General features: G+C 43.0%; 1 protein-coding gene across 1 annotated transcript in view; it reads left to right on the top strand.

Moving 5' to 3' along the window:
- The window catches only part of DAB1 (DAB adaptor protein 1), a 285,828-nt gene extending 271,326 nt beyond the window's left edge, over positions 1-14,502 (top strand). The window contains exons 14-16 of the mRNA XM_077765243.1: positions 826-953; positions 1,304-1,414; positions 13,094-14,502. Of these exons, the coding sequence (XP_077621369.1) occupies positions 826-953; positions 1,304-1,399 (224 nt within the window). The 3' untranslated portion in view covers positions 1,400-1,414; positions 13,094-14,502. The remainder of the gene's footprint in view (positions 1-825; positions 954-1,303; positions 1,415-13,093) is intronic.
- Positions 14,503-14,560: the final 58 nt, after the last annotated feature.

Below are 14,560 nucleotides of genomic sequence, written 5' to 3'. Positions count from 1 at the left end.
TTTTGCTGTAACCTATGGAACAAGTGAGATGAGGAAAATATGGGAAGGCCAGGACAGAAGATGCAGGTCCTTATGCAGAATGAGAAATAAAGTGCCACTTGTCAACTTGCCACCAGCCGCATCCATTTTCCCACATCATTGAGGCTCTCTTCATTCAACACGTGTTCATCAAATACGTGCTGCATGCAAGGGTCTACCATTCAACAACTATGTAGCCTCCATTCACCAACTATGTGGCCTTGAGCAATTTAGCAACTTTGCTTCCCTTATCTGTAAAATCGGGGTAACTCCGACCTCAAAGAGGCTTTGAGAGGGTTGGAGATACTGTCTGTGAAGCTTCTGACAGCATCTGACACATAGAGGGTACTCAATACATGCACATCACCATCCTCTGGTCTATTTATTCTTATTGAAATAATGCATGATGTTAAGAAAGAAGAAAGAAAAATGTGTTCAGTGGTTCTCAACTGGAGTGTGAAGAAGTGCAGTCTCTGAGCCAGTAGGTCCAGGGTGGGGGCCCAAGAATGTGCATTTCTGGCAAGTTCCCAGATGTGTTAGTGCGGCTGAGCCAAGGACCATTCCTTGAGACCCACTCCCCGACCCCCCCGTATGCATCTGCTCCTTCCTGATCCCAGGTGTGTGAGAGGGACAAGATAAATACATACAGAGGGGACCTTCAGTTGTCCAGCTGACCTGACTTAGGATAGAAAGCAGAGTGCTGGATTTGACCTGAATATAACCAGATCCCTGAGGTCCCTGTGGGATGTAAATGGCTGCAGCCAGACACTTAATGATGTTCCCTTTCTGTGCACCGTCTCTGTGTAGCTCCAACCCCAGCCCCTAGACAGAGCTCTCCATCCAAATCATCTGCATCCCATGCCAGCGATCCTGCCACAGATGACATCTTCGAAGAGGGCTTTGAAAGTCCCAGCAAAAGCGAAGAGCAAGAAGCTGTAAGTAACCAACTTGTTCTTTCTTGTTTCTTGTTTTGTTGTTCCTTGAGACTAAGACCTCTGTATCTGAAAGGGACAGTGGGCGAGGAGCCCTGCATAGACTCTCAAGTTCTAGGCGGGGCGCTAGAGGGGCTTTCTTTCACGTTCGAATGAATGAGCAGCTGAAAAGCGTGTTCCTTTCACGAAGTCCTTCCCACAAGGCTCAGTTTGTGGGTATGGCACCCTCTGACTTGCAATTGCTACCTCCTTGAAAATAACTGATTATTTGTGTGCATGAAAATTTGCCCAGCTGTCTAATGCTTTCAGTTGTTGAAAAGGAAAAAAAAAAGTGTTATCTTCTTGTGTTCTAGCCTGATGGATCACAGGCCTCATCCAACAGTGATCCATTTGGGGAGCCCAGTGGGGAGCCCAGTGGTGATAATATAAGTCCACAGGCCGGTAGCTAGATAGCACAGGTCTGGGTAGGTATCTGTTCTTTTTATCTCCTTCACCCTTAAGCTATCTGCTTTCCCTCTTGCTTGTTCTTCCTTTCTGAAGTCACATCCCCGATGTTTGCCCCATCTCTCTCCTTGCCTGACTGTATTCCTGATGCTTGCACCATTTCCCCTTGCCTGAGCGCATTCCTGCTGCCTGCACCATCTCTCCTTGCCTGGTATCTATTTGCCATCTTGTTTCTCCTCATGGATGCATGACCTTTGACGTATACTGCTAGGTAAGGGTGAGGAGTGGGCATTGGTCCCATTCTTTTATTAATGATATGTTCTGAGTGGATGGTGGTGATAGAAGGAGGCATGGTCAATGTTACTTAACGTGGATTCAGTTTCTAAAAGCATCACCATTCCGAGATGGACACATCTTGCCCACCCTGGTAATTTCTCACTGCGGTGGGATCCAAAGGCTTTCATCTTTGAAGCAAAGTGTCCCTGCATCTGCTTGTACTCCACAGACCCAAAGAGGTCATCAACCAAACACCCAGTGAAGCCAGGCTACAAAGCAAGAACAAGCCGTGCTTGGAATGGGATTGATAGAGATGTAAGCTCACGGTAGCCCATTTAGTGTAGCCAGAGGGGACCCCCTCACCCTCACTAATGTAAAGGTGAAATTCAAAGCCCAAAGACATGTAGCCTTCGCTTGAGGCGCTGCTGTTTGCACCTGTTCTACAGCATACGGTTTGCCACCGAACCACTTCAGATTCTATCAGCAGCTACTTTGAGAGAAGTGTACTTACATTTACCAGAAGTAGCTTCTGGCACTTGAATTTCAATACATCTGATTTGATCCAAAGAAAGAGCTGCTGATGAAGCAAACCTTCTCAGGAGACAGAAGTACACCTCGTTACCCAGGCATGGTTTCTAAGGTCACTCCTTGACAAATGTGTTCAATTTTCAGATACTTTCCTAGTTTTCCTTAAACATGTAGGACTGCAAGGCTGTACCCACAAAGCTCCTGTTTTTAGTCCTGAACAGCATGGTAAAACCATTAAAATGGTAAATCGTTTTCACCATTCATAACTGGATGCTGAGGCTCGAAGTCCTTCTTAGGTCACATGTAAGTTATTTTGACAGTTATTGAAAGCTAATGCAGTGTTTGGAAGGTGCGTTTTGTTAATAGATTTTATGATTAAAGAACTGAACATGCTGTATATTTTGCCACATTTCCTATCAGTACAGTGGCATATAATAACACATATGCCATGCAAAATACCCATCTAAAAATCCAGTCTTGCAGAGCTCTTTGGGAAGCTGGTGAGTTTCAGGCAAAGTCAATGTTCCAGGAAGGAGGAGAGCTGAGGATTATGGGTGGATGCCTTGGAAAGATTCCCCAAGAGATTTTCTACCCCCTTGTGTATGTTCTATTTCATGTGCTCAACCTTGTCTTGAAAAATCTGATGAATGAACCAGAGGTGACAAGAGCCATTCATCAGTATGAACATCTAACATCATCCTAAAATTGAAGTTCTTCTAGAAAACAAAGATGACTTACACCATTTGCAGATCAATGTATCAAACCCTCATCTTTATGATCCTGCTCAGCTTGAGACAATCAAACAAGCTGAACCGTGGCTTGGGGGCTTTCGTCTATCCCACATTTGATGCTCTATTCAGAACCCCAAGCCATGGCTGAGCTGTAAATGGACGGAGCATGGGATAGCAGGAAGAGCTCAGAATTTGGAACTTGAATTCAAATTCTAGCCCAGGCTACTTAATAGCAGCAAATCTTGGGCAAGAACCATGATTTCTTTTGAGTGTTAGTTTCTTCATCTGCGAGAAGGGGGGCTTGTATTATTGAGTAGGTTAACTGAGACAGTATTTCAGTCTTTAAGATTGAGACAGACACCCAGCACTCAGCTCAAACTCAGCTTAAAACTCTGGGCCCTGGAGCAAGATTGAGTTTAGAATCTGGCTGTACCTACGTGACCCTAATGAAATTTCATAGTAAGTCTCTATCTTATTTTTTTTAATCAGGGTAAAAATATTGTTTTCCTTAAAGGGTGGTTTTGTGAATGAAGTGAGGTGATCTATGTGGAGCTCAGTGTCTGACGCCTAAAAAACAACCCATGGATGTTAGCTCTCACCACAGTCATCTTCATATGTGCTCAGTAAATGTTCCCCAGTACCTTAGTTTTTATACATTTTGCCCTCATATAGAATAAATTTTACCATAAAGACCCAGGCCATTGACTGGGAAGCTTTACTATGTTCTTCCTCTCTTCAGATAATTAATTTTCAGTATGCCTCAAAACAGTTTTTTGGGGGAAAAAAACAGAAACGGGAAAATGCAATTTCCTAGCTCTCTGGCTTGCCCACTCTCATAATCAGAATGATGCCAGATAGGGGCTCACAAGCCACCTCTCATTTCCAAAAAATGTGCAGTCTTAGATTCACACATAAATTATAATAAATAGCTCCCAACCCCAAAAGGGCTGGAACTGTAATCTTCAATAAAACAGTTTTCTCCTTTGAACACTTGGCTTGGCATTATCACAATTGCGTTGAGAATCCCAAACCAAGAGGCTGATGCCAGGCTCACAGACATATCCCCCAAGGTGCCCACAGGAGAAGTCCATGTGTGCCTTTCTGGGCCCCTCCATCAATAGCAGCACGAGCCGTGTTTGATCTTTCTGCCCATTGCATCCACTCATCCACCCAACTAGAAATCTCCGGACTGCAATCTCTTAGTGCCTTTCCAGGCATCTGGACAACGGACACTATGAAGAGAAAGTTACATCATGGCTCTCTTTTCCCCTCTGTCTTTGTACAGTTGGAAAGCAGGGATCTTGTCCTTCTTATCCCCCTTGCATTTTATCTCCAGCTGCTTTTGATTAGAAATACTCCCACAGTTGTTGGTAGTTGGTGGTAACATCTATTAATAAGTGAAAGCCGTATCACACAATCACACCACAGCAAGAGGGAACAAATGACTCAGTCTTTGCAGGTGGAAGCCTCAGTACCAATCTCAAACAGCATTTCTGTTTTAGCAATAAAGGGAAATATCTTCAATTATTTCATTTTTCCCCTTACCCTCCCATCTGGGAGAATCACGTGTCTTTGAAAGACTGGGTCAACAGGGGCAAAAAAAAAACAAAAAAAAAAAAAAGGAAAGAAAGAACCCAAATAATATTGTAATGGCTGGTGTGGGAATGGGACATAATTTATACTTCACGGGTGTGTTGCTGGAGCAATTTTAAGGGCGAAATGTTAGCTTTTGAGGAGATGAAGGAAAAATGAAAACATTTATTTGGGTAAATGGCTAAGTAAATAAACTGCCTATCAGACTTTCCCAGCTGTCAAGGCAAAGTAGCATCTGTAACAACAGGGAATTGTTTGGTCTGTCTCCCTTAGTAACAATAGATATCGTCATAAATAATAAGTCGTTGTCACGTTTTTAATACCGATCTTCGTAGTGGGAATCCAAGACATATAAGATATTACCTGATGGATTTCTAGTGTTCAAGGGAAAAGAAAGCTGAACCTCAGCTTTCTTTCAAAAGAAAGATGCTTTTGATGGAAGAAGCTTTAAAAAAAAAATAAAAGCAAAATCTTTGTAAAAAGAAAGGAAGAAGTGCATAGAGTCAGGGACTTAGGTCTGGATTCTGGTTTCAAAGCAGGTGACCTTAGGCAAACACATAACCCCTTTGTACTCTGGTCCCTCACATGGATAAATATGGATAATTAGTTTCAACAACTCCTTCCCTAGGCTCCCCCAGAGTCAGTAATCATGACCATGAAAGTGCTTTGTCACCTTGTAAGTAAAATACATGTATCTGGAATTATTGTTATTATTCTATTTTTAAATCCAATGAAACAACAGAGCCTTAAACCAAAGAACCATATAAAACATAAAATAATCTGCCCGTCTCTTGGACATAACACTCAGAGGCAAGTCCAACCCCAAGGTATTGGAGTCATGCAGTCAGGAGATGGGAGGGGCCCTGCTGAGGGCCATGTTGGCCAGGGTGGAGAGGTGGGTTGGGTGCCCAGAAATATTTAAAAGACGAAATCAGGAGACCACTAAGACTGAAGAGAAACGGGAGTTGAAGACAAAGACATAACCAAGGACAGTCCCAACGTTCCTGATTTGGGGAGCTAGGTGGTGCCAGTCACTGCATTATGGAACACAGCATACTTGAGCAGAGAGAGGGTGAGTTTACTTTAGAACTTGAGTTGAACTTGCGATGCCCATGAGACAGCCAAGGAGAGACGCGGGAGGCTGCTGGATTCAAGAATCTGGAGATCAAAAGAGGAATCCAGACTACACAGCAAGATTTCAATATGGGTCCCAGCCATTAGAGTACTGGGCACAGGAAGAATATGTTGATCATTTGGACCAGAGGTCAGCAAACTCTTTATAAACATTTACGCTTTGTGGGCCAGTTCTCTGTCACAGCGAATCTACTCTACTCTTAGAGAAAGAAAGCAACAAGAGATAGTGCATGAAGGAATGAATGTGACTGAGTTCCAATAATACTTTATTTAAAATACTTTGTTAAATTATTAGAAGCAGGCAGCCACCAAAATTGGCCAATGGACTATGGTTTGCTGACCTCTATTTTAGATCCCACTCACTGTTTCCAGAATCCCTCTGCAGAAGGTAATCACCATGCCTTTCTCTTATTACTAATAATACAATATATTTTAAAATTACTAGCATGTTTATAACCCTTTTATAAACATCACCTAATTCAATCCTCAGGGAAGCCCTCATAAGTATTTTTATTATTCCCATTTCACAGATACGACAGGTAACGTAGACAGGTTAATGGCTTGCTGAAATCACAAGACTCACACATAATGAGACTAGGATTTGAACCTACACCCGGGTTAAATAACTGGAGAGCTCTCAACCACACCAGGACCACATGGGTTTTAGCAGCTTCTCTTTGACTTAACAGCTGCATGCCTTGAGGCAGATGGCTTCATTTCTGACCTTTGGTCTTCTCTTCTGTAAAACAATTTCCATATCCTTCCAGCTGACATTCTAAGACCTTCTCACTTGCCTGGGTCACCCAATCAGAGCATGGAAGACCCAATCCTCAAACAAGATCTTCTAATAGGACCCCTCCCCCAGGCTGCCTTATTCTAATAGAGGATAGGACATAAGCCCCTTAAATATGCTGACTTCATTAGGGTTCCTGGAGACTATCGGACTGAGATCCAGTACTCTTTCCTGATGACCAGGAGTTTCCTCTGGACAGGACCCTCTGCTCATGGCAGAGAATTGGTGTCAGCAACCTCACTGTCTTCATCTACTTGTGACACATCAAGAAAGATGATGTGGGGCGCCTGGGTGGCCTAGTCGGTTAAGCGTCTGACTTTCGCTTAGGTCATGATCTCGAGGTTCGTGGGTTCGAGCCCCGCGTCAGGCTCTGTGCTGACTGCCAGCTCAGAGCCTGGAGCCTTTTTCAGAGTCTGTATCTCCCTCTCTCTCTGACCCTCCCCTGCTCACGCTGTGTGTGTGTCTCTCTCTCCTAGAAATAAATAAAAATATTAAAAAAAAAAAAAAGATGATGTATGTGTACAAAGCAGATAATTTGTGTCCATCATTGTTGGAGAAATGTAGAGTTGGTCAGAATATTTGCAGACTCCCCCCTTGGGAACTCAGATTCTGCATCTCTGTATTCAGCAAGTGGGTTTCAGCACCCCAAGATCCCAGGAAGCAAGGCATTTGGGCAGCAGTGTCAGTCTCTAAGGTAGTCGTCTTAAATCCCTCCTGTATTTTAAAGACCTTTCTACCCTGAAAGGCAGACATGCAGCCGGAAGGTAATCAGAAAGATTTATCGGGTTTTTTTCCTTTTTGTTCAAAGACTCCCAGCACTTGTCAAAATATTTTATGTTATCTGAGCTCATTTGTTACTTGTCACAATCCCTTGAGGTAGATGTTACAAGCCCCATTTTGTCGATGAAGAAACTGAGGTCCAGGTAAAATGCCTGCCTAAGTTCACATAGGAAGTTAGGATAGCTGGGGTCTTTCTGGCTCTAAAACCCATGCATTTTTAATGATTTTCTTCGTGTCTTCAGACAGGACTTTATTTCAGCCTCATTTCCACTCCCCGACTATTACCATGTTTTTCATTTGCAAAGCCAAGAAATGTAAAACCCCACCGAGCTGGGCCCCAGTGTTGTGGGTGGTTATTGCCTCAGCCGGGTGGTGCTGCGGGGCTCAAGCTTTGGCTCACATCTGGCTCCAGTCTGACCCCTGGCTTGGCTAGGTGTTGATCTCACCCCCAGGCATAGATGGGCTCGCTCAGCAAGCCGCTTGCATGGTGCACATTGACCTCTCCTCTGAGACCACCTTGCTCAGCATGCCCTGTCTTCTCTCCACCCGTAATTTTTTTTCAAGGGACGTATCTTTAGTAGATGTAGCTAAGGTTTCTGAAAACAAACATAATAAAAATTAAATAGGTGCAAAGGACTAAGCATAATTTAGGTGGCTTCAAAACGAGGCTCATCTTAAGGCAAGATAGGAAACTTCAAGCCAAAATTGTGGGGGCCAAATGGGGAAAATGAGGAAGCAGACAGAGAAATGAGAGACCATACCCTGGGCTGCTCTCCTCTGTTTCTGATACTTTGGGGAAAACACCCTTCAAGCCCGGGGCCTCAGTTTCTCCCTGCAGGCGAGAAGTGTCAGGCCGTGGCCCATTCTTGCTTTGACCTTCTATAAGAGGGAGCACATGGTAGTGGAGAGGACAGTGCGCATAAGGACACCTGAGTCTGTTTCTGTGAAACTCTAGGAAAAGACAAATCTATCGATAGTGTTCAAAATCACATCAGTGGTGGCTGGCACTGGAATGAGGGGTTGACTGAGAAGGACACAGGGAAGGTTGTGGAAGTTCTATAGCTTGATTGTTGTGAGGAGGACCAAATGGGTGGGTATGTTTGTCTGGACTCCTCAAACTGTACACTTAAAACGAGAACATTTCATTATATGCAAACTACACCTCAATAAGGTTGATTTTAAGATGAGAGTAGATGAATTTGCAGAAACGGGGAGCAGATTAGAGGTTCCGAGGGGTTGGGTCTATGGAGAATGGGGAGTTAGTTACTGCTTAATGGGTCAGTCTGTTTGGGGTGATGACAGAGTTGTACAACATTGTGGGCATAATTAATGCCACTGAATTGGACACTTAAAAATGATTCAGATGGCAAATGCTATGCTATACATATTTTATTGCAATTTTTTAAAAAAGCTAAAAAAACAAGCTAACTAACTAAACTGGTTATATCCCATCTCTGCCCTGTGCTGACTGAATGACCTTGGGCAAGTCACCAAGGTCACCTTGGCTTGCTTCTTCACTATAAGTAGAGATAAGAGTATCCAAGGTACAGCCTCACTGTGAAGCCCAAGTGAGATCATGTATGTGAGCTAAGAAAGTCCTTACAGACTGTAAATGTTTCTGGAAACATAAGCTGTTATTAATCCTAATTCGGTGATTCTCCATGGCTACTGTAAACACATAATTCATACTGGGCATAGTCTGTAAACATGTGGAAGTATCTTATCCAGAGGGCCCTGCGCCCAGGTCCTATAGATTTTTTTTTAATGTTTTATTTATTTCTAGGAGAGAGAGACAGCGTGAGCAGGGGAGGGTCAGAAAGAGAGGGAGTCACAGACTGAAACAGGTTCCAGGCTCTGAGCTGGCAGTCAGCACAGAGCCCGACGCAGGGCTCGAACCCACGAACCGCGAGATCATGACATAAGCGAAAGTCGGACGCTTAACCGACTAAGCCACCTAGGTGCCCCCCAGGTCCTATAGATTTAACCCCACATTCTTTCTACACAATTTCCCTGGGCTAGTCCAGCGTCATTATTAGCTTTCCTAACAGAGACTGGTTATACTTTCTCCTGTGTACTATGAAGGAGAAGCCACCTACAAGTGATTGTGAAGCCTAGAACTACCTTCTGCAAAGGAGGGATAGAACCACACATGCAGACATGAGGGACCTAACCTTTTTGGTATCTCCTGTGTGTCAGGCTTTGTGCTAGATAATCAGTGTATATTTTCTTCTTCGATCCTCACCACACCTCTCACAGAGAGAATTTCTAGGCTCATTTTACAAATGAAGAAACTGGAAATCAGAGGGGTAAAGTATCCTGCACAGAGTCCTCCAGTCCTAGACCTCTACTGCTTCTTGTATAGACCTCTGTCCACACTGCATCTTGTTATCTTCTAGTATGTTCTACACAGTCAGCTCCACCGTGCCCAAATTCTGAGTGGGAGCAGAGTGGTCCACATCACCTGCAGAGTCCGGGAAGTCTTTCTCCTGGAGCTGGGTCTGAATTAGGAACTCTCATTGTAGGACAAAGAGAGGCACCAGTGGCAGGAGAAACTGCCTGAGCAGAGCCTCAGAGATGGGGAAATCCCGTCAAGTGACCAGGGTGACCAGAAGAAGAGCAGAAGGTGAGGCATAGGAGAGAGAATGGAAATAGATGAGGCTGGAAGGTGGAGCCTTATTGGAAGGGTGCCATTCTGAGGGGTTTGTTTTCCTTGCGGTAATAAGGAGTCAGGAAGATTGTTTTGAGCAAAAGAATGACATGACCAAATCAGAAAGATCATTCTGGCAGAGGCATAAAGACATTTAAAAAAAAAAACAAACATGATTTACGTGACCTGAAGGTTGGGTTTTGATTCACGATCTGGAAGGAGCATTTATTAGCTCTAATGGACTATGAAACAAATGGGTCTTGTGTGCCCAGGTAAGAAGCTTTGACCTTACCCTGTGGGTGATGGGGAGCCTTTGAAGGAGGGCAGAGATGTGGTCAAACCTACCAAAAAGAAAACGAAAAATATCAACAGTGTGCTATGTTAATGTACGATTCCATTTAGGCTTTTGGAATATTGAAAATAGCCTGAAGACCCCCATCATGACCTTGCCAGAAGCCAGGTTGGAAATTTCTGGATCAAATGATTTCTTACTCCCCTCCAGCTCTGACAGTCTAAGATTCTGTAACAGGGAAGGTAAAGCTATTGCCAAAACGTATAATGCATCACAGTGTCAGACTTAGGGATTATCTGCTGCTTGGGGTTTTCCACACCACTGCTCCCCTTCATTAGTGGGGATAATTGAGAGTTGACTGCAGTCCTTACCGCTGTTGTGATGGGTATTTGAAACTAAATTCCGGCAAGCAGGAGATGTGTGAATATTTATCTCAGCTGCAGAAAGTTAATGCAGTGTGGCATTAATTACCCTGTCTGAGCCTGCTGTCTTCTTCTGTTTTTAGGTGTCATTCTCTGTTGAATAAATTAGTTTCCAAAATTAGAATAGAGCAAATTGTAGGCTGAGATCAAGGCGGCCTGAGTTCTTAGGGTTTCTGAAAAGAAGAGTGGGCTGAGCAGTTCTACCCGGGAAAGATGAAGATATGTCCTGTAGCCCAGCACAGACAGGAGAACGCGTTTTGTTTTGTTTTTTTTCCCACCAGAACTTGTACTTGACTTCCCTTCTTCTACCTTTGCTCCACCCAGCCCACCCCCAGAATACAAACACAGCAAAGTTACATGATTAGCCTTGCAATAGGTATATGAAACATTTCAAGGTATTGGTAAGGAAGAGATTAGGTACATAACAAAGCATCTTGCTATAGATTCTCCTAGATTCGATTTTGAGAGAATGAAGCCAAACTAGAGTGTATTTAGGACAGAGTGACAGAACAGTGAAGAAAATAGAAACTGTATCATAGTCATTCATCAATCCCACAAATTCATTCGTTGAGCACCTGCTGTGCTAGGTCCACACATGTAAAATGGCAGGAGGATTTGGCAAGCAGTAACCCAGAGGTAGGATATGGAATAATGTGCTTCCATGTTTTCTGTCATCAGACATTTGGGAGAAGGATTACATTCATTCTGTATGTTTCTAGGGGCAATATAAAGTCCCATGTATGGAAAACATGGAGGGACAAATTGGTATCCTCTTCTGCTACAGAATAGGGGGTCTCAAAGGGTAGGCAGATGCTTTTCTCTGAAAGAAGACATAATGAGGTCCAGAAGAAGGCATCTTGGATTTGACAGCAGGAGTCCTGGATTCAGTTTAGGACATGGTTTCTAAGTAACTTTGCCATTCTGGGAAACAAAAGCTCCCTTCTTTAGGCTTCACAGTCTTCACCTGTAAAATGATGGATCTGGATAAAATTATGTCCAAGTCCATTCCCACTGTACAATAAAAGTAAGCAATATGATCTTTTAAATGCATGAGGTGCAGCACTATGACCTTGAGATCACCACACTTCTCTGACCTTCAGTTTTTATCTACAAAATGAGATGGAAAGAACAAAAGCCACTCCTAGGACTGTTTTGCAGATAAAATAAGATGGGAGGGTGCTTTGTAAACCCCGAAGCACTCTACAGTACTACAGATTGAAGGATTGGTCTTTTCTTTCTTTCATGGCAATTGTTGTAGTTGCCTAGATAAAGCTCTGGACGCTCATGTTCCAAACTTCACTAGCTATAGGAGCATGGAAAAATTGCTTTACTTCTTTGAACATGATTTCCCATTTGCAAAGGAGACAAAACATCTGCTTTACAAGACTGTTGTGATGTGTTAAAAAGACAATGTACTTAAAGACACCTAGCATGGTGCCAGACACGTAGCCAGGGCTCACAGAATATCAGTTCGATCTGATGATTTAAGAAAATAAGGCAAATAAAAGGGATCTGTACTCACGTGGCAACAGCCAGGCTAATATAGAAATATGACAGAATTAAGATGTCACTGTTTCCTTTTAATTCTGGCATAGATATCCAACAGTGACAGCAAAAGGTCAATTGTAAAGGAAGGGCCTATGTATGCCTAAGACCAGAGCCTTGATCTGATCTGCCAGGCCAGTGCACCCTGGGCCATCTCAACATGAAGTCGGAAGTAGTATCAACAGGGCTAAACACCATTTCCCATATACCTTTGGACTGAAGGTTTGCCTTGTCATATACTGGTAAAAATCCCTGTGTGTGCCTCACAACGGCCAGTTCCAGGGTGTAGGCAAATGACGGGCCAATCCCGAAACAGGAGATTTAATGGAAACAAGTCCCAGAAGCTCTGAACTAAGAGCTAAAGGCATAATAATGGCTGTTTCTCTTCCTCAGAAGTGTGCTCAGCCCTCTCTGCCTGCAGAAACCAAAGACAGTTTGAACTAGAACTTCAGTGGTTTCAAGTAGACATTCATAAAACTATGTTGGAAAAATTTCCACTCTACTTGTGATGATTGTTTCCATTTTCTGAAGACCTCTTACTGCCAAGCACTGTGCTAGATGCTTTATATATAGATTATCTCAAACTCTCTCAGGAACCCTGTAGGATAAACAGTATTATTACCATTTAATGGTTGGGAAAACTGAGGCTCAGAAAGAATAAGTATCTTACCCACATCACACAGCTTGTCCAGCTCTCTCTGCTACACCATCCTTTTCCCCTGAGTGGGAAACCAGTCTCGGCTTGAAAACAAGGACAGACCTGGGTGAGTAGTTATTCTTAATGATGAAAAAAGTTGCCAAAATGACATGCATCATGATCAGATAAGCCAAAAATTACCTAAGGTCATCCATCATCAACTGTCATCTCTCTGTTCTAATCCCAACCCCTCCTTCCCAAGCTGCCTCAGGAAACCCTATCTGGAAAAGAGCAGGTCTCACTTTGTCCCTCTGTCCTTAGGAGCTGGAGCCTCTCTATGCGCAGATCAACAGACCCAAGAAATAGCATCAGTGTGGGCTCATGGCAGGTGCTTCAAGACTGGCATGGAAATCGGCATCGTGATGGGCTCTCTTGTATTCTTTCACCTCACCTCATCCCACGAAGAAATTAATGACTGCCCAACAGAACTCATTTGGAAAAGGGAACTAAGAGTTTTTGGCAACAATGGCAGATAACTATGGCAGCACAAAAAAAATCACAAAAGTATAAAAAAATCATACCCAACATTAAGTCACAAATCAAGCAAATGCTTACCCGCAAATACTCTGAGCTCTGTTAGCGTGGGTTTAAGATGACCCAGGATGCAAAATCATAACTCTCTCTTTATTTCTCAACTGTTGGCCACAATAAAGACATCAAATGTGGGGTTACAGGCCTCAGAGAACGACAGCAGGGTTGGCACTGACTTCTCTTAGACACGAGCAAGATGTCCTCGTGACGACAGTATCCTCATCCCTATGCCTTTTGACGTATGATGATGTCTTTTCATCGCTCCACAGGGCCTGGTCTGCCATTTTGTCCCCTTTCCTTTGTCATGTTTAAAAATTAATGGGTGTAAAGATTTTTGTATTGCTTTTGACTATTTTTTAGATATGGGTGAGGAAATCTAACTGGAAAAGGAAAGCCTCATATGAAATGAATTAACTTGAAAATCACAAGACAGATAAGTGGTTGATTATGATCAAGAATGTTGCCAAAACAACCCTTCAGCTATTCTGCACCCTGGTGAAGAAAGACAGCTTTTGGTTCGAATCTTCATTCTGCGAGTAGGAAAGGACATCGGATCCCATTGATGAGAAAGATGAAAAATGCATCTGGTTTTCTAAGAAGCTGTAAACTCTAAGTACAATAAAATGATATTTTTTATTTTTCCGATATCTTGCTGCTGTGATGCTATGCAGACAAGTGTCTTCTCCACGTGCCATTTTCAAAGAAAAGTCATTTGCCAAATAATTCTGGTACAATCCTGTTAATGTGGTTTTGGATCTTAAAACCAACTTTCTAATGGAACAATGGTGACATGAATATTCGGAATAACAAACTGATTCCGAGATCACAATGGTTCATCTGTATCTCTTTTTGTACATCAGAAAATTCAAATGGGATTTTTATTTTATAACTTGAAAAAAAAAACCTTACCATTAAACTCTTTAAATATTTAAGGGAAATGGCTTTAAGGAGTTCTAATGAAAAAAAAATGCCAGTTGTTGTTTTTTTGTAAATATAAATGTTAATGAAAATGCTTTTTAATAATGCCATTACACTGTAGAGAAGGTAGCAGATTGAGTGCAGGATGTGACAGACTTGATGGATGGGGCTCCCTCTCCAGATGTTATTGTGGAGCAGATGGGAGAAAGCTGGAGTTCAGGGGCAGCTGTCAGGAGCAGTTGGCCAATCCGCAGCTAGTGAACAGGAAGGGAACAGGTG

This window comes from Crocuta crocuta, unplaced genomic scaffold (assembly GCF_008692635.1).
Source record: "Crocuta crocuta isolate KB4526 unplaced genomic scaffold, BGI_CrCroc_1.0 scaffold625, whole genome shotgun sequence".
Lineage (NCBI taxonomy): Eukaryota > Metazoa > Chordata > Mammalia > Carnivora > Hyaenidae > Crocuta > Crocuta crocuta.
This window is presented reverse-complemented; position numbering and strand designations above follow the sequence as displayed.